Source organism: Maylandia zebra, linkage group LG10 (genome assembly GCF_041146795.1).
Source record: "Maylandia zebra isolate NMK-2024a linkage group LG10, Mzebra_GT3a, whole genome shotgun sequence".
Lineage (NCBI taxonomy): Eukaryota > Metazoa > Chordata > Actinopteri > Cichliformes > Cichlidae > Maylandia > Maylandia zebra.
The window spans coordinates 1274860-1295354 of record NC_135176.1 but is presented as its reverse complement, the minus strand read 5'-3'; the positions used below and the strand labels follow the sequence as shown (position 1 = coordinate 1295354).

The 20495-nt window shown below is 44.8% G+C and overlaps 1 protein-coding gene across 3 annotated transcripts in view; it reads right to left on the bottom strand.

Annotated features, from left to right (window-relative positions):
* camkk1a (calcium/calmodulin-dependent protein kinase kinase 1, alpha a) overlaps positions 1–19343 on the bottom strand; it is a 52630-nt gene extending 33287 nt beyond the window's left edge. The window contains exons 1-3 of one of the 3 annotated variants that reach the window (XM_076888878.1): positions 18714–19343; positions 11825–11884; positions 1061–1462 (exon numbers count right to left, since the gene is read on the bottom strand). In XM_076888878.1, the coding sequence (XP_076744993.1) occupies positions 1061–1348 (288 nt within the window). In that variant the 5' untranslated portion in view covers positions 1349–1462; positions 11825–11884; positions 18714–19343. The remainder of the gene's footprint in view (positions 1–1060; positions 1463–11824; positions 11885–18713) is intronic. The other 2 variants (XM_004561664.5, XM_004561665.5) reach the window with 2 other exon arrangements.
* Between the last annotated feature and the right edge of the window lie 1152 nt (positions 19344–20495).

The following is a 20495-nucleotide window of genomic DNA, read 5'->3' as shown; positions in this document are numbered from 1 at the left end:
CAGTAGTTCCTGTATGTGTCCAGTTACAGAAGTGGAGCTGGCACCACATATGATACACTGGTACACAATGACATGATAATTAACACACACCGCACCAGCATCAAGGATAAATTCCACCGACGAGTGGACGACTGCTACAAAGACGCCCCACAGAAATGTAAATCAGCCATAATTCGGTAAATCAGTCGTTACACACTAGATGCAAAACTGTTTTTGATAGTAACAACATGCACTTTAAACAGATTCATTAGCTTCCATTGTTTGTAACAGTTAACCTTTGTGCTCTTCTCCATTCGCACTGAATGTACCAGACGTGAAGCAGCAGCAGCCGTGTGCATCACTGCAGGTTTGCTGCTCACTCGTATGTCCCTGAAGCTCCGGGAAGAAGACAACGAAGCAGGTCGTTTGCAACCTGAAGGTTTCTGTAAAACAGCACGACGAGCCTTTACCGTGCCTACACAAATGTGAAACCACAGAGCGTAAAAGTGGGGTCTTTGAGGCCGAGGCTCGACATACAGTGCACACACGGGTCACATGTTTAGCTGCTCCCAGGCTGACCCTACGTCTCCTCTGGTGCATTCAGCAACACGACGCAGGCCTGAAAGCACGTCGTGTCCATCTAATCTGATAAAATTGCTTCTTTTTTCCTGCCCCAACACTCCAACAAATTATCACAGCACACGTGGACCAGTCCAGACTACATTTCAGGGACAAAGCTGGAACACTGTCGCACTCACACACCGCCTGTAATAACAGACGCACCATCCTACAGGATGTGCTGGTGGTGTCTACTTTTGACAACTGCTGTCATGAGCAGGACAAGCTGCCGTCTGTCCGCGTGCACCTCACTCCCTGCTATGATGCCACCTGTCACACCCAAATTCAGAAACCCACTATCCCAAATCAGAAGCTGTAGATGGCAGGAGAAAAGACTGCATGTGGCCAGGAGGTGGTTAGCACCTAGCTTCATGTCTTTAATGAACCTCACACTGGTACTGCTGCGCTGTGAAAGGAAACGTCACATATTTACACTGAAGCTGAAAGGCGATAACAATCTCACCTGGGAGTCAGATATGGACACCCGTTTACTCTCCACAGTAGGCCTGCGAGGGGAGATGTGCGTCCTCTCCTGCAAAGACAGCTTCCTCCCAGTCAGGTGAGGCCGCGTCGGAAGAGGCCGCTTGGCCTGAGCCACGTCCTGCTGGGAGCCACCGTTCTTCGCGCCGCTGGCAGCTGAGCCATCCGAGTCTTTTGTTGTCATGGCGGCCATGATGTCTGTGAGACCGCTGGTCTGCGTAGAAGAGTTCGGGTCCAGCCTCTCACAGCCAGCGTCACGGCTCATAGCCATGATGGCTCAAGACGTGGGAGCTGTGGAGAAGCAGGTGGCAGGGAGAGGAACAGGCCAGTGCCCACCAGCATCAATGTGGCCTGGGCCAGCGTGCAACGCTCAGGGTCTCAGCGGCTGGAAAGACAGAGACGGGAAAAAGACTGAGCTCAGTGAGATGCACTATGCATGCACCTGGTTTGCTTTAAGGATGATTCACTCTCCAATTTATCTCTGCTAAATGAATCTTCAATCTGTTTATTCGCCAATATGCTGCAGAGAGGAGTTAATAAAAATGCATCTCCATAAGCATTTGCAACGAACTATAAGCATTTGTCACATCACATGTTCATATATTCAGAACAGGAATCCACGTTCTACCTTTGACTTCTACCTGCAGACTGTTGTCTGTTAAACACATTCAGATCTGCACGACAGGTCAACACTAAACGGACTGCTGCCCCTCACACCCACATTCACACGAGCACCTCCAAGTGCTTTCAGTCTAGCACTCACACTCCGATGGATGCGTGCGTGAGCGTCTTGGGGGTCGGTGTGTTGCCACAGGGACACTCTGGCCTAGCAGAAGCCCTGCTCTGCCTCCTGAGCTGCAGCCAGCCCCGTGTGGTTGGTTCAGCTTGTTGACCTTATCCACAAATTAAGAGCTACAATGAATTGATACCAAATGCAAATTCATTTATGAAACAATATGGAAACTGACCATAAACAATCCAAAGGCTTTAATTCTAAATGGTTAATGAAGCATTGTTGTTGAGCCTCTTGAATTAACGATGAAAGTCTGCATGCTAGTCCCTTTTTGGCTGCTGAAAACTTTAGAAACAAGCCTTCTCACAGTCTTAGTAAAGGGAGCCGGATTATCAAAGATTTCGGAGGCTGCTGAAGGTTTGCACGAAACACGGCTGCAAAAAAAACGCTTAAACGTAATCAGTCAGTTCAAAGAGGAAATGTCATCTCTGCGTGGGCGGGTGGCCTGGTGGTTCATGAGCCTACAAATTCAAATTAATGTCTTCATTAGAAAACCCAACCCTGTTAGTGAAAAGCCTTATTATGCTTCATGCTTTCAGTCAGATGCATGTAGGCGGACCCAGGCAAAAAATGCAAACAGACAAAAAGACAGACAAAAAAAAAGACTGAATGCTTTGTGTGCATAACCACACATTTTAGTGCAATTTGTTTACTTTGCGTTTCCTCTTTCATCTCTAATCAAAGTCTCACCATTAGCAGCAAACAGAAAATAGCTCCCCAGTACACCCGGCTCAGGTTTTGTTCTGCGCCTAGCCCGGCCATCGAAGCTAAAGGGCACGTAGCCGTCAAACACCATCTATGAACAGCAGGAATCAAGAGTGCTTTCATCCTAAATGGACCACCTGGGTCTGTATGTGTGCTGTGAAAAGACACAGTATGAGGAAGTCACATCTGAGGTGTTGAGTAAATGGGCCGTGTAATGCTATTCCTGAAGTGTGTCAGGAAGGTAGAAGCTTCATAGTCAAAAATAACACCGTGTTCCAGTTTGTCCAGGTGTGTCTTACTGGTTCCTGTCATCCCACTGCCAGGTCTCAGTTTCAGCCGCTCAGCACTAACGCATAAATTAGCGGGATGGCAGCATCACTTTGTTGGTTCATCACTTTGGTTCAGACCCTGTGGTCTTTTTTACCACGGGACTGATGCGGCGCTTTTGCATCAAATAGAAGCTATTAGCTACCGAGCTGACAGTGCTAACGTCTATTCAATGCAGCTTTATTTACAAAGCGCCAGGTGCTTTATATTGTAAGGTACCCAACCACCATATGACCCCTATGAGCAGCACTTTGGCGACAGTGGGAAGGAAAAACTCCCTTTTAACAGGAAGAAACCTCCAGCAGAACCAGGCTCAGGGAGGGGCGGGGCCATCTGCTGTGATTGGTTGGGGTGAGAGAAGGAAGACAGGATGAAGACATGCTGTGGAAAGACAGTTGTGCACATACAAGACTTGTTTAAATTTCAGAGATGTTACACTAGTTCATTTCCTGTTTGTCAGGGTTTGCGACACGCGTCCTAAAGCAGTTTTAGCTACTGCAGCAACCTGAGGGCTTGATGACACGTCAGCACGACGTGACCACACGAACATCATTCACAGGTAATGGGATTAGTTTTTGAATGCCTTATTCCATCTTTATACTCCGGGGATTGGAAAGCATCCTTAACTAACCTGCTAATTCATCACAATTCAGGGAAAGTGAGACGACTGCAGCCGGTCTCCAAAGAAAACAACCCGACCGGAACATTTTGGGAGTCATGTTTGGGAAAGTAATTTTTCCCTGCAGCACCAGTACAGTACACTGGATCCTAGGGACCCCCTACGTGGACTCCTCTGTAACAGTCACTATTCATGCAAAAGTATGAATGTCAATGACGTCTATATCGATTTAGCATGTGTCAGGACCACTTTGCACATTAGAATTTACCCTCTTCTATTTGCATATTTCCAATGCTGATTATTCATGCTATGTAAATTGCAAGTACTGGATAAGAAAAAACAACCTTTAAACTGGCAGCAGAGATGGGAGACGCATTGTGTGCCTCCTGACTCATTTGAGAAAAACAAAAAGGATCTGTCATATTTTGCTTATTTCTTATCGCAGCCAGTGATTATGTGTCTCTTGAAACGGGTTCTTTCCACTGCAGCAGCATTCAACACGCTGCATGTGTGAGCCTGGCAGAAGTGGGAGGCAGAGGAGAAGCAGTGGTCTGGTTATTCATTTTAGCTGCACTGCGACTTATTTGTTCACAGAGGCAGGTAACCGCACATTTCCGTAACGCAGGACAATATGCTGTTAGGTTTAATATTTCCTCTCATTCATCTCAACAGATAAATGCTTAAGAGGACAGGTTCTCCTCTTCACAGCACAGCTGCGAGACGCTGTGACTGCCACACTGACAGGTCGAGGTTCCTACATATTATTTAATTTTTTCAATTTCATCTTTCTGAATATTGCAAATTCTTTCTCTCTGGTACAAGAAAATCCGATCTCTCCTGCATGATCAAGCCACAAAGACGGACACAGCTAAAGTTGAACCCCAGGAAGCAAACGAGACATGTCTATATACTGCAGGTATAGAGTTACTGTAAGATGTGGGGAAGAAGAATGACATATCTGGTTCTGCTGCATCAGTTTCTATTGTTTTAATACTGAGAGCAACAATGTAGGAACGACATGCTGAAAATTCTCCTTCAAAGCGTGATGTCACAAAGCGGCGTGGACACTGTCCAGTCCAAATAAAGAAATTCAGGCCGATCTCTTTGGTCATGGCTTCAAAACTTTGTCTTTTGTTGCTTAGCGCAAGAGCTTCACAGCTGGCTGCAGTGCTCAAAGACAGCCTGGGACCAGATTCTGACCAGAAGTTTTGGATCAGCATCTCCCAACCAATAGGAATGCACCATGAAATGAGGTACTGATTACCACTAAACCAGCTATTATTGTGAAAACTGTGCAAAGCGTGCAGTTTGTAAATCCTTCAGTAAAGAAAGTCAAACTGCAGCAGCGACTCTGATGACGTCGCAGAGCTCACATCGTGAACAAGCCGAGCATGGAAACGATGCATGTAGGAGCGTGCATGCAGCACAGCCGATGCAAACCTGTTTGCTAGAGTCAGGTTTCAGTTTGTTGGAATAAAATACTCCCGTTAGTGAAATTTCAGCATGTAGGTGATTTCAAGGGTGGGAAAAGATTTAGAAATGGAGCCTTTGATTTTTGTTTGGCACAGCTGAAGTCTGCTGCAAGCCACAGAGAGGTGGTTGATTTCTGCTACTAAGGGCTGGACGGATGATTGTTTCCAGTGTAACGTTTGTCAAATCTCACTGTGCATGTAAACATGGCAGCTTGTTAACAGTTACAGGGTCGTTCCATCTCAAATCATTCGTTCTCTTCAGTTTACATAAAAATGTTACGTCCAGCGTTTGGACGTATATAAGGTCAAATACTCTTCTGTCAGCATCCAGTTTCCTGTTACGTGTACTATATTTAAATTTCACAATGTCGAACATGTTTTAAAATGAAATTCTTCATCAGAAAAATGAAGAAAAACTACATTGACATTACAGTTTCCTAATCATAATAGTTTAATTATAGAAAATGTTAATAATTTCATATATACAGCAACATGAAAACAACATGTGTACCATGTTCTGCAGAGATCAATGCTTTCATTCAAAGCTCTGCTGCAGATGCAAATGTTAATGTTTAAAGCTCAAACAGTATCTTTGTCATCAGGTAAACAATTATAGGAAAAACAGACAGAAACCAGAAAGAAGCTTGAGATCCTCTGCAAAGGTTTTAAAGCCTTCTTTCATTTCAGTTTAGACTGAAAGCAGCTTCAGCAGAGCCAGTTACAGCAGGAAGGAGACGGCTGAACAAATGAATCCATTTGGCTTCCATTAGCAAACCACTTTCACCCTTAACCTGCCTTCAATTTGTCTCCTGTGCCATTCGTGTAGACGGCAAACACAGACATCAAGGCCAAAGTCAAAATAAAATCCTGCATTCAAAGAAAGAGAAGACAGCGTGTGGAGCAAACTAAGGCATCCAAGGAGCTGCTCACATGTTGTTTTTCATGTACTGGGTCTGCTATTTCCCCCTCTTTACCTCATCTGAGGTCTCTGTGGAGTGCAGGGACACAGCATGGTCCCTGTCCAGCAGGCTGCTTTCTGAAAAACACACTTTTACACATACAGTAGAACTCACAATATACAAGAAGACAGTGAGAACAGGGGCCATGGCTCGGGTTTCAAGTCTCGGAGCACTGATCGATCACTCTGTTCTACAGTAAAACCTCGGTTAACACGTCAGGATAAAACGCAAATGTAACTGGGGGACAATCTTTCAATCTTTTTCGCCTTGTTTGGCATTTGCATCACTCATTAACGGCTTGATTTTACGCGCACCGCTGTGTTTGCTGCGTCCATGCGGTGGTATGGTGAGAAACAAAGAGCACATACAGTAATGATGGAACATAAAGTGTAACTGCAAGCCTGCAACATAACAAGAGGAAGCAAAACTAGATGGAAGCAACAGTTTTTAACATGACCGGGGACGGCTCGCTGTTGGAGCCTCCAATGGACATTAAAGGGACGGCAGTGTGCTGTTGGAGTTAAGCCAATATAAATATATATATAAGCATCTGTATAGGCTGGTGCACTGAGACCGAGTAACACAGTCTGCAGCAGGCTTGTAGCACAAAGCTCATTTAGCAAGCTTTAGCATGACTAAGCACGACTGTGGCCGTGACTTGTGGGCTGACTAAGATATTATTTATCTTTGGTCAACACAGTTCTTTCTGTTGCAGCGCAGCAAACACGTTCTCTTTGCTGCAGCAGTTTTGTGCTCCTGCTGTGGCCTCGGGACTGGAACTGGCTGTAACTAAACTAACAACAAAGTCGGTTCTCTGATTAGAACAATTGAAACGGGCTTTGGCTTATCTCAGACTGTGAATTACAAGTTGACTCTTTGAACTTTGGTGCCTCCTGCGCTCACAGAGCTGAGAGCAGCGTGCACATCAGACTGCTGCATCTTTGTATATGCTGCTGCTTTGGATCCTGCTACATGCTATTAGCATCTGGTCCTAATCAAAGTTGAGATCAGTGCTAGGAGGAGCGTTACACTAGCCTGAGCTCATTGTCAACGTTCACACCATTAAAAAGCATTCAAAGCTGATTAAAAGACAAATGTCAGTAATAACTGGGTGTCTAATTAAAAGGGCACTGAAATCAAATTAACTTCATTTGTAAAATGAAATCACTAAATGGACAATTTGAGCACATTAGTGTCACAGTTAGCCATCAGTGCCAAGCTGCTGACATAAATATCATGAAGACCACGCCTGTGGCAAGATTTTGTCTTAATTTGTGACCAATTTAGTGTCGGGTCAATTTCAAACAGCAACAATGTTGTGCTCCTCATCCAGGACTGGGAACAGTGAGCGGGAAGAAACTGACTTTATGTGGTTCGGTCGTAAGAAAATCTCTATTAGTACCATTATTTTACTCAGTGAGAATCTTGTTACAAGAAAACACATTTTTACTCCAGGGTTTTAACTGCCACGAGGCCTTATCCCATGTTTAATAGAAGGCCGCAATAAGTACAAATCAATACATTCATCTACTTAACATCAAATGAGTACAACTCATATTACACTAAAGAGGTTCTTCCCTTGCTGCTCTACTATCCATGAGCCTACAGGCTGATCAGGTATTCTCCTGTCACATTTCATCTGCCTCAAATGAAGGACGGGTGGATAACATCAACATATCACCCTATTAGAGCACTTCGCTCTCGCTCTGCAGGCCTACTTGTTGTTCCTAGAGTATTTAAAAGTAGAATGGGAGGCAGAGCCTTCAGTTTTCAGGCCCCTCTTCTGTGGAACCAGCTTCCAGTTTGGATTCAGGAGACAGACACTATCTCTACTTTCAAGATTAGGCTTCAAACTTTCCTTTCTCCTAAAGGCTGCTGGGGGATTCCCATGATGCACTGGGTGTTTCTTCTTCACTCACTCTGTGTTAACAGACCTCTCTGCATTGAATCATATCTGTTATTAACCTCTGTCTCTCTTCCACAGCATGTCTTTATCCTGTCTTCCTTCTCTCACCCCAACCAATCACAGCAGATGGCCCCGCCCCTCCCTGAGCCTGGTTCTGCCGGAGGTTTCTTCCTGTTAAAAGGGAGTTTTTCCTTCCCACTGTCGCCAAAGTGCTGCTCATAGGGGGTCATATGATTGTTGGGTTTTTCTCTGTATGTATTGTTGTCCCTTACAATATAAAGCACCCTGAGGTCTCTGGCTGGTGAACTGGCTGCTACTGATGAATCTTTGAGCAAGCCTATGGCACAGTGTGGATTTTACATAGTTTCTGTGTCTGCACGCGCACACACACACACACTTTGTTTTTTGAAAAAGCATTAGGGGATACTTTGGTTGCTCTCTAAACAAAAGGAATTTGGCTTTTTTGGCTTTTCCCATGTTCCACTTTTTGTGCAACTAGAGGTTGGTGGTGACAGTCTAATCATCGGAACTGATCTGCATCAACTGACACTGCAGCAGCTTAAGGGCCTCTGGAAACAGCAAGAGTACTTTGTAATCAGCCAACAACTGTGGGCACATTTAAGGGATATTCTCATCTCTATGACTGATGAATGTATTTGATGTCAAACACGACTTATTCTTGGGGGACAACAGCTAATGATGACAGTTTCCTACACGTCTCAGAGTCAGCAGTACTCTGCAAACCACAGCTCCAAATGCTGCAATGAGCCACCCCACTCCCCCCTGAGAAACTGTGACCTGATGAAAACTTCAATGATTACAGTTTGTAAATAAAAAAATAAAGTGTACATTTAGGCATGAATTAAAACCAGTGAAAGCACCAAAGGGCTGTGAGGTTTGTGTGTGGGGACTGAAATTGTTCAGTATGTAGATGAAAAAACATGATGGGAAAATGACAAAAAATAAACAAACATCATCTATAGGATGTAACTTATTACACAAAACAAAGACCTTTGAGACCACGTCCTCCCAAACAAAGACTCACAGGTTCATATTTCTGATATCCAGTTCAGCACAGGAAGTTCAGATGTGTGAACTAAAGTCACAGACTCGAGCTGCACACAGGTGCTGACACTTGCTGCACACTTTGCAGTGTGTTTGCCCGGCACAGACTAATCCCCGGAACTCTTTCATTCAATCCACAGGATTATCTGGCACCTGTACGAGACACAATTAGCTGGAACCATAAACCTGTTAAACACGTTCTTGTCCACCCATGCGATGGGCAGGAAGCTCCGCCCCTGGGATCCACGGGCGACGATCAATGTGAGTGGACAGAAATACACCGGGGGACAATCCCAAACAAATCCAGGACACCCTCTCCAGTGTTGGTTACCTCAGGCATTATAAGCCCAGGATTACACGGGATATGAAACTCCAAACAGGGAAGTTGGATGAGCCAATTATTTCTCCTGTGCTCACACTCATGAGTCGGCACCCTGCAACAAGCCTGACCTTCCTGGAATCTTGAAAATGTTACCCGACAGGGGTTTCTCTAATAAGGACAGACGGGAATGGGACCACCCCGCCCTCCTGATCTGCAGAGTTGTGTTGTAGAGGACTTTTCAGGTGAGGCCGGCTCCACCCTCTGTCCTCGTGACACTGCTCAGGCTGACCAGTGGCACAACCTACGAGCTGGTGACCTACTTTTAGAAAGCGTTAGCACAGGCTTGAGTCCAGCGGAGACGGCAGGTTAATACAGAAGACAAACCGAGTGTTATCCATCTCTTGCAGACTCTTAAAATTCCCACTTACGGCTCTCAAGAGGATCCTGGTAATCTGTGATGATTTGAACCCGCAGAGGATTAATGTGTTGCTGCAGAATGAGAAGCCATCCATCCTTCCCATTGAGAGTGATACACTAAATCCCCCAAAGAGCCACAATATCCCGGTGATCTCTATCCATTCTCATTGCTGCTGGAACCCTGTGGTCAGGTGGAAGGGACGCTGCTGTGTCAGCTCTGATGCACAGTGGCTGGTGAGGCTGCAGCTTACAGTCAATAACGCATAAGACATGAGCAAGAGAACCTAAATTCTGCCTGATATGCTTTTACTCCTTCACCTGCTGCTAAAACGGCTTCAGACCATTCAAGTCATGGACTGCTACAGCCTGGAAGGACCCGAACCCAAATCCCCAGTGCCAGGACGATCACAGGAAAACCCTTCCTGACAGCAGGTCGGCTGTTTCGGGGACAGCAGTGATCATATGACCTGTATCACTATGAGATAATCAGCAGTTACAATATACGGCAACGTTATTCACTTACTTTTATCAGTTTATGCACTCTGTAATACAATGTTAGACTGCCCAACAGCAATGTCCAGCAAGACTAGCAGCAGTATGTCTGAAAGTAAGAAAGGTTTCTGTTCACAAGTTTATTTTGTTTTCCCAAAAAATTCAGGAAGCTTGTAAATGAATTATGCAACGTGTAAATACGTCTATTAGGTGGATGCAAAGCAAACTCACAAGAATCGTAGTTTCTGGGTTACAAAGCTTTTAATAAAATAAATCATCAAGTTAACCTCGAAGACCACATTTGAATGGATTCTTAACACGAGCCCACTCTGCACCATTGTAACAGGAATCATTCAACATTTTTAAGCTTTCGTGTTTGCAGACAGAATGTCACACACACACACACACACACACACGTGAAAAGGAAACTGTTAGTCCACGTTTAACCAAAGTCAGGGAAGGGAGACTCGCATGCACCGACACGCACACTTGGTTGGACAGGCTACCAAAACAACACAAAAGCTGAAATTAGAAACACAATAAACACAAACAAAAAAAATGCTATTTGATTCTCAGCTAATAAAACTTTGCTGGATGTTTTCGTAGACTTACATGATGTCAGTCTGGCCGTGTCTGGCTACGCTGCTAGCAAGGCCAAAAATGTGCATTAAAATGATGACAGTAATCCGATTCACCCACAACTACAGGCTCCTGTTCCCTTAGAGCAAAGCATATATCTAGACGCTGACATTTCCATTTGGCAGAAAGGTTATCGTGCTTGTGCTGTGAATGGCTGTCAGGTGTGTAAATTTCATATGTGGCAGCCTGTAAGAGGTCTTGTGCAGGCTTGATGTTCTGAGATGAGACAGCGGCGCATTAAGTGAAGACAGTGTTCTCCTTACACGGCACACGGTCGCATCGATACGGTTTCACGCGCACGTGTGTCTTTACGGTCTAATGAGCATGACAGTGTGAACGGGTGGAGATTACAGGCGTCTCAGTGACAACATGACTTAACGTTCATGGCCTCCAACTGTGGATAATGATCTAATAAATGCAATTAGCTGCACATTACACTTGACATGTAACGGAGAGTAACGGTCGTTCCAGCCTGTGACCAGGTTTGGCTTTCTCTGCCAATAAGCTCCTTTGTGAAATGCATTTCAGAGAATTCTCGCTGGGGGAAAAAAGACATTTTTCCAAGCTTATATGGCCTTCACAGGATTGTAAGCATCGTAACAAAGGCAATTGTTCAGCTGTTATCTCTTTGGAACAGATTTCTTAATGTGCATTTGATGTGTGAAGAAAAAAAAGACGACCCCAGCTGGCCTGAAGATCCTTACAGGAACAAGTGGGTATGTTCTTTGTGTGGGGAAAGGTCACAGGCAGAGGCCTGCGACGGCAGCGCCACGAGCAAGCTGCTGATATCAGACAGGAAGCAAACGTTTAGCCCTCGATGACTTAATCATGGCGCGCCCAGAGAGGGTCTTTACAACATTTTTCAGTCTTTGTGGAAAACTGGCAGATAACACACATTATTTAAAAGACAAGAAATGACAAATCAAAGTCACCAAAGACACAGTTGTATGGTATGAACTCGAAACCTAGAAGAACCATCTGCAACGATTTCAACAATGAATCCTTTAAGTGGTAGTTTTGGGCAAACATACCTGAAGTGTTTCAGCTTCATATCTTTATAAACTGAATCTGTCAGCAGGTTACAGCTGCCACTGAAACACACACAGCCACTGTAATTAGGAAACCTCGCAGTGGAAAAAAGGAACTGGCAATATACATAAAAACAACATTTTAGAAGACTTTCTTTTTTACATTTGCTGATGGCAATCAGTGATGACTCCATCGTGCCAGCCACATCCTTCATCCCACTGATATCAGAGCCAGTTTATTCTCGAGAAATGTAAGAAACCCTATGGGTTGTAAGCCTTTCTCTTCCTTTTTAAGTAACGTTAGCAGCAGCATTGAAAAGTCTGCTATTCTCTACCCTTATGCCAGCTACAAAGAGAAATTTTGATGCAGTAGCCTGGAGAGAGGAGCTGAGGTTGGTCAATTCTCTGCAACTCTCACAAAAATAGGCTTCCCTCTGCCGGTGTCAGCTGGCCCAGGGTTACATGCTGCTCCTCCTCCAGGTTTTCATCAAAAGATTACCAGCTCTTTCATGTAGGTCCATCGTTCCTGCAGAATTATATTTATACAGCAGTACAGCAAAAGCACCAGAGCAGGAAAAAGTAGAGAGCATCATATAGAGAAGTTGAAGAGCAGCGTACTGTCAGAGGAGATCTTAAGCTGCCTTGTTAGAACTCGGCTGAAATCACAACTGTGATGGCCATGGGAATCGATTCCTCCACCTGCAATGCCCCCACCTCCACTGCTGTCTGCACAGATAATTTACAGCAGCAGGAAAGGTGTATACTTCTTCTGTAATGTGTTCATTTGTGATTTTGATGTTGTCATGCTGTGAGATACATTACAATATTTTCCACACTATAAGGCGCACTTAAAATCCTTTATTTTTCTCAAAAATCGTCAGTGCGCCTTATGTGTGAATTCTGGTTGTGCTCACTGACCTCGAACCGGTTTTATGTGCTACACGGCGCTCAAAGATCTGACAAAAATGTTTTAGTACGACTTTGCTAAGCTATGAAGCCGCACCGCTTGATGGGTTGTTGGAACATCACGGCTGTAGTCAGGAGCCTCGCAGAGGAATCTGGGTCCTAAACTCCGTCTGTTTCAGGTCCCAAAGTCAAACGAACACTGCAGCATCACTGAGAGTTAAAAACTGTCTAAATTCTTTCATCTTTAATAAAATGATCAGTGTTGCTGCTTTACCAGGTGTAACAATTAAGTTTAACATCCAGGCATCCATGAAAACAGAATTTATTACACTTAACAGAGTTGGAAGTTAGCAGGAAGTTAGCTCGCTAGCTTCCACCTAAACATGATATAGCATGTTCTGACTGAGAGATTTCTGAAAAAATTCAAACGTACAGCTCTGCTGTCACTTCCAACATGAATGAAGACAGGAAACTAAACAGCAGTGACGTTTGTAGGGTTACTGAAGTTGGGCTAGCTGGTATATAATGATGTGCTACGTGATCGCTAGCGACACAGCTATGTTAGCATAAACACAGTGAAGCTGGAGGATGAACGCTAACTTTTTTTCCACTCGATAAAAGTTAACGTGAAGGTTCCCGATGGTTAGGGACAAATGCAATCGCATGGCAGTATGCTGTAAACCATAGGTGTCAAACTCTGGCCCGCAGCCTAATTACATTTGGCCCCTGCAAAACGTATTTGAGTCCATAAGGAAAGATTCATTCTTATATCTGGAGGAAGATTTTTTTTTTTCAATAAATATTAATGTTAGCCCGCGACTTTGTTCCAGTTTTGAATTTTGGCCCACTGTGTATTTGAGTTTGACACCCCTGCTGTAAACGGACCAAACTTCAGTCAGGAGAACAACTGAGATAATCCATCCACAATACCAGGTTAGTCATTCATATACTGCAGCAACATGGGAATAGAACAGCTGCAGAGGATTCAGCATTAATGAATCAATGGTACAGAAGTGGAGGAAGCAAGAAGAATGAGTTGAGGAAAGTTTGACTTATCTGACTGTTTGGTTTTGTTTAATGCGCCTTATGGTCCGAAAAATACGGTAACTGTAAACCAAGTACTGCATCTTGGTGGAAGGGAGAATTACAGTATACAATTTATCTCACGGTGGATATGAATGTCTGAACCAAACTTCTGTGCAACCGTCGATTAGCAAACACTCGAATCCTCAGCAAGGCAGGAATAATTAAAGGAATGAATACAGCCCAGTCTTCACCGGTGTGGTGGACGGACTGACTGACATTGCTATCCCACGAGCCACAGTGATAGCATGACCAGAAGCATGTGCAAATGACACTATTACTTAATCTGAAAGATTGAAAATCAGATTACAGTTACTACACATTGGGACCGTGTATCTTAATATACTGTGCTATCGCTAATGATCAGGGACTGCAAAGCAGGCACTTCCATCTATATCGACATGGAACCAATCCATTTATTTAGGAGCTGAAGCATGCCAAACACCCCCTGTTTAGTGCAAAACATACCTGGTCCCAAGTCCACCCATGTATCACTTGAAAATTGATGTAAACAAAGACAATACCATCTGTTTAAGCCCGTCTCATTACTACTACATGTTTCACATAGCTGCCACATGTAGGTTGGGTGACAGAACCTTCTGCCAGTGTGTGGGCATTCACTTGAAATAACTTGAGATATGCATTAACTATTTTTATCTTTGTACCATTTCACTTTAAACGAGTATCTCCCTGTGTACTGTCAGGCCCTCTTTAAGGAAATGAAGTGAGCTAAAAATATGGAACAGGTGGTGAGTGCTCAGAGCAGGTAAGGCTAAACCCAAAGGTGTTCGCTGTGACCAGTGCTGCAGAGGGAAAGCCGATGTCGGGGTTTGCAGGAGAGTTTTCAGCATAGATCAGCGTCTCCAGAGGACAGGCACACACTCAACCACACATTTATTTCAGTTAGCTCCCCGGCCCTGGGACCGTGTGAGAGAACGACGTTAGCAGGACATGAATACAGACACAACTTACAGGGATTTAAGAGCTACTTGTGTTATTTTTCTAGGAAACAAATTTATTGCATTGCTGTCATACTGCCAGTCTGACAACAACGTGTCTTTCTAAGAGTACTACTATATCGAACCGTATGGATTTCTGTAAAATCACAATGTGGTTACGCAGCCAAAGCTTCAGGAAAGCCACAGAAACATACTAATCAATACTTTAATTTTGGCCGTCTTAAGATGTGCCGCTGTCTCTCATACACAGACTAATGAGAACGAGCGAGAAGTGCAAGTGGGGTGGAGTACAGGCTAGCACTTGGATGAGGTTAACTGAGAGATCTGAGGACCCCCGGAGTCCTTACTGATCGTGCTTTGAATGATAAAGGCCAATATGCAGATATAGCTGCGTGCCAGGTGCAGAATGAACTAATGAGGATTCACTTTCTACACCTCTCGCCTCTAAAAAGTAAAATAACACAACTTGCTACCTGCACCTAAAGTTTCACAATTATCTTTCTGTTAGGTTGGCTGACATTTAAAATGTCATCTGGAGGGTAAAGCAAAAAAAGGGGGGGGGGGGGGGGTGTCTCTTTACCTCACCCACCCTTTTATTCAGTGTTAGCTGTGTTTGGTTCTCTGACTGACTCTGTGCAGACCATCATGATCTGAGCAGCCCAGCTCGGCACACAAGAATGTAGCTCAGGCTGCCTGTAAGTTTGTGCTTGATGTCATCATTCACTGATTTTGAGCACTTATCCTAAATATGGAGATTCCTCGTTTTTAATCTAATTAGTTTGTGTGACAAACTGCAAACCCAGCAAGTACCAAGCTGTGGGCTGGAGCTACTCTGTTTTAGCATATAAAGATGCATATGGAACGATTTGTTTTTCAATATGATTGAATACTTCAATTTGACCAAACCAAACAATACTGCAGCATACACAGTTAGGTATAGAGAGTAAAAGTAAAGATGTTTTTCACTGCTAGTTTAGCCTAAACATGGAGTCTGAGAGCACTGACTTACTTTTTGTGGAGGAACTGCAGTCATTAGTGTTTCCATGTTGGCTTCATTGTTCAGACTTGTAAGTTGAATCTTCAATATATGAATTAGCAGGATATAGACCACGCCCTGCGTTGTACTGCGCTGATAAGTGACCAATATCCAGAAAGCACCATCAACAGGAACAGGAAACAATACATAAAACAGAGCGGGACACAGACTCGTCTTAACCTGCTTTAACTCGGTCATCTCAGCCCTGTTGGAGAGCTCACCTGTTACAATTACTTCATGCGTCTATTCATCCTACACCGCTAGAGTCGTTCTGACAGAGTGAAACTCTGCAACATTACACCGGGAGCTTCTACAAAGGAGGCAGAATCACTACAGCGAGTACAGCTGCTGCTCGCTCCTCACAGCTGTAACATGAAAGCCTGCGAGACATCAAATAAAGCGCTCTTTGGCGTGGATACAAATAGGCCTGAGCGTCACTCTCCAGACTGGAAAACACACTTGAGATGCACGTAATGAGTTGTCTTATATCTCTGGTGAGGAAGACTACTGTCACTATCTGTGACAGTATTTATACAGCTCCATCTCCTGCAAAATGACTCATTATGGCTGATGTCTCCTAAAAGACCCAACAACCCAAGAACAAAGGCTGTGTGTAACTGAACTTCTTCGTGTATTATTACATAGAGGCTTTATTTGAATATCAAAGCATCAAATCCCAAGAATAATGTCTCACCAGTCCAGGTCAAAGGTCAGGCACAGATTTCCATTTGGATCCAAATCTGTGAACCTTCATGGCTGACACACACAAACATGTAGAGGTGTAGCTCATCTCCACCTGATGATGATCACCGGGCTCTCTTACAGTGAGCAGCAGACACACCACCATGCAAACAAACAGAAAGGCCTTGATTTGATCAAACGATGCTACTTGAAGCTCTACAGACACTTAATGACCACAAATGATCCAAAATGACGAGCTGCAGGGTCAAGTGGTCGTCATCTCCAACCAGCTGCGAGCAGTCACAGAGCGACGCAGAACGATGTTCAGGCCTTTATGTAAATCTTTTTAAGATTTATTTAAAACACTAATGGTAACACACACACACACACACAAAAAATACATATTTCTTTCTCCTCCCAGCCTCATGCAAGTAATTTCCCAGAGGGGCTGAAGGAGCTGGGAGCTGTTGACATGTCCTCCTTTTTAGTCACTGAGCTGTGTCTCTGCTATGGTTCCAGTTTAAGCCATCGGCACCTTCAGTGGGGAAAAAAGCAGGGTGCAAGGAAAACCGAAGCAATCCATGCAAAAGCAAATAATGAAATAAGATCTTGTTTTAATCAAAGTATATCTGCAATATGCTTCTAAACAAACAACTCTTGGCAATGCATGGCTCATTTTTGGGCACATCACTTGACAAAGACCAAAATGCAGCCATCACCTGTGCACATGTTTTGTTCAAACTGGAGAACCATTTAAAAAGCTGTTTCCAGCTTCCATTCCTGGGATCCAGTGCAAAAAGTGCTGCATAGAAAAACAAACACTAAATAAGCCCAAAAGAGGGAAGCTGAGCTGCTCAGGAACCAAACTCGCAATACGTCAGCACCGCTGCAACAGAGCCTCCGGCCAGTTCAGCTGAAGTCACTTTAGTTACTGTGCCTGCGGGGATTCAAGTCATCATAGTGTCGACCAAGCCAAACAGAAACTGGTTTTCTCTGCGCTGAGTAAACACCATGCCTGACTAATTGTTTAGGCTGGGGTTAGGAAGGAAGTCAGAGACGACTCTGCAACTATTTGTGTGTCATTCAGCCACTCGCTGATTGTTTTTCCAAGGTGTACCACCGAATGAGTCTGTTCATTTGGAAGCTATCCTTCAAGCGACTTCAAAAATTCAGGTGCGTGCCTCAAAGCGTGAGAGCAAACAGTCCTTCTCCGGGCAAGCCGAGTGGCTCCCTGCTGTTAGGGATAAGATCTCAGAACAAGCCTTATGAGCTGGTACGACAGTCACACCGAGTGCAGGCAGGTCAAAATGAATGTGTCTAGAAAGCCCAGTCTCTGTGTAGCTCAAAGTTCCTCAGCTCTGGTTGAGTAGATGATTTCCCACCTCATAATTTGTCAATGCAAAGTGTTCTGCGCTCCAGTTGGAAGCTCCTTCAATCACACCCAACAAAACTGGGAGAAGTTTAACTCTGAGCTACAGGTGAGATTGAAATCTTTTAATGATCTTAAAATGAGATCTTCTGACAGTGGGGTCCTGTCTCATCCACGCAGACGTGCCCTGCTGAGCACCGTTCGTTGCAACTATATCATTAACCGCAGGACAAAGTTCACATTTAGTCAGCTTGTCCTTTCAATGACATTTGAATTCTAACATATGATCCTCGTATTTGAGAGGCTGCAAGCAGTGAAATTTAGTCCTTAAATTCCACAAATGAGGACTTCAAACTCACACGTGTTCATTTCGAGGATTCATCTTCTGCTGGCTCTCTAATCAATAAATAATTACAGCTTGTGGCTCACAGAGGGAAATCTGTGATCGCATGAGACATACCAGTGTGGAACTGGGCTAAAACCGGGCCCTCCACAGTAACCCTGGAATCTAAGTTTCTGGTTTGCACAGTTAGATTCTTGACAAACGTCGTGTGTCTGGTGCAAGGCCACATCATGTTCTGCCAGGTGCGTGACATAAATAAGCGGCACGTCACGCAGCGTTGCGGTGCAGCTTCCAGCTCGAGGGCGCAAAAGCGCTTAAAATTCAGTGCAACAAACTGCAGTGACCCACGCGAGCGATCCACTGAACATCATTAAAACACGGTCAGAAAGCACGTGCGGGGAGCTCCATCTGCATTGCACAACAACACCAGCGTACCTGTGTTACACCACGGCGACTGCCCTGAAACCCGACGGGAACACACCACGCGAGGATTTAGAGGAAAAAGTTTCACTTACCCACAAAACAGAAAAAGAGCGCTGGTGCGTGCTCGAGCCCCGGATTCAGAGGGTTGTCCCGCTCGGACGCGCGGTGCCTGTTCGAGTCGCTCTCTTCGCTGCCTTTTGTTCACAGACGGGCACCTCGTCGGGCTTCTGCGTGTGGCTGCTGACCCGAGGTGTGTCCCGTGTTTTGCACCATCGTTTCCGGAAAGCACGGGCGGACCAGCCTACACTCGCCTCGGTTTGTTTACAGTGCAGCCACAGAGTAGTGAAGACACCCCGCGGCAGATCGCGCACACAAACACACACGCAGCCCTGCAGCTGACTGCTGCTGCACCACTGCAATGGGAGCACAGCAGCAGCAGCAGCAAAGGGGCTGACCACAGACACTTTGACACACTCTGACTGCTGTGTAGCACGTCCACAGCACGCCGAGCGCCCCCCTAACTTTTTGTTATTCGACGAGGAATGAAAGCACGGGTCCTAAGATCCGCCCTGTTCCCGCAGCGTGGCCAGTCGGTGCCGACGGCCGTGGAAAACTCCGATACTGGCGCTACTGGTCACTATTCACCTCACACAAAGCAGCCAGACTCCTGGCGTTATAGAATAAAGCGTCATGTGTGTCCCGGATTAGATCACCGGGTTTATAAGCACAGATGTGGAGCTGCCATAATCATCCATCCATCTAACACTGTGTGTACAGCAGTGTGATTAGCGCCTCTGCTGGCCATCCTGCTTCGTTTCTCCAGAAACAAAATTCCAGGGAAGGTCTGACTCATTAGTGGAGATAAGAGAAGCAGTCGGTGAAACAGTCTAATTGCTGGCCCACATTTTCCACCGGATGCTGGTAAAACATCCAGCTCTTCGCATTTCTTTGGCTGATTCTATGAAATAAATGCCTCCCTATCACTAAGAGCACTTCAGTGAACAGCAGGTGATCAGCTGAAGGACTGGATGCTCTCAGGCTCTGTGTCCGGGTTTTTACCGGATGTTTTCCCCATTTCTTAAGGACGTGGCTTGCAGACACTGTTAAAGAGGGTTTTTTAAGGTTTGCCACTTCTTCTTTTTCTTCCTCTACTTGTCCAGTTTCCTCAACTAAAAAAAAAGACGCACTGCACACAGTGGTGAACTATGTCAAGTTTTCAGTTAATATAGGCTGACCAACCGCCCTCTTTCCCCCGGACATGTCCTCTTTTCACGTTCTGTCCGTGGGGATTTTCGAGACTGATAAAAATGTCCAGAGGACCCGTGTGTGACGTCATCCCCAAACTTGCTTTGTGGGCGCGTGCTCTGCGCTCACAGACAGCGCACAGGAACGCGCCAAATGATGTTTAAACGACCCCAAAGCGCAAGTCCTTCTTTCACTGCAAAAGAAATTTCCCTCCTAACGACCATAGCTGACATGGCCATCGGGCATACCGGTATAAACGGTATAAACAATGAAAGGTGGTGGATTGGCCAGATGCTCGCCGATGTATAAAAATAACTCAGAAATACTTTTCTTTATTCTCATTTAAAATGTTTCACTTTTGATAAATAATCATCTGAAAGTTTTTATCTGATGTAAAATGTATAGAAATCACACATATACCAACAAGACTGTACATCACTGTCACCACAGCGGGTTAGGGTTATGGCTTTCATACCTGGGGGGCCGGTCTCTAGTCAAAATGCCCGGAACGATTTTATGTTTCTTTAAGAAAGTTCTTCATGAGTGAGCCACGTTTTCTCTTTTTTGGAAATCAAAATATGGCCGCCCTACGTTAATAGCTGTTAGAAATGATCTTGTTTATGCAAACA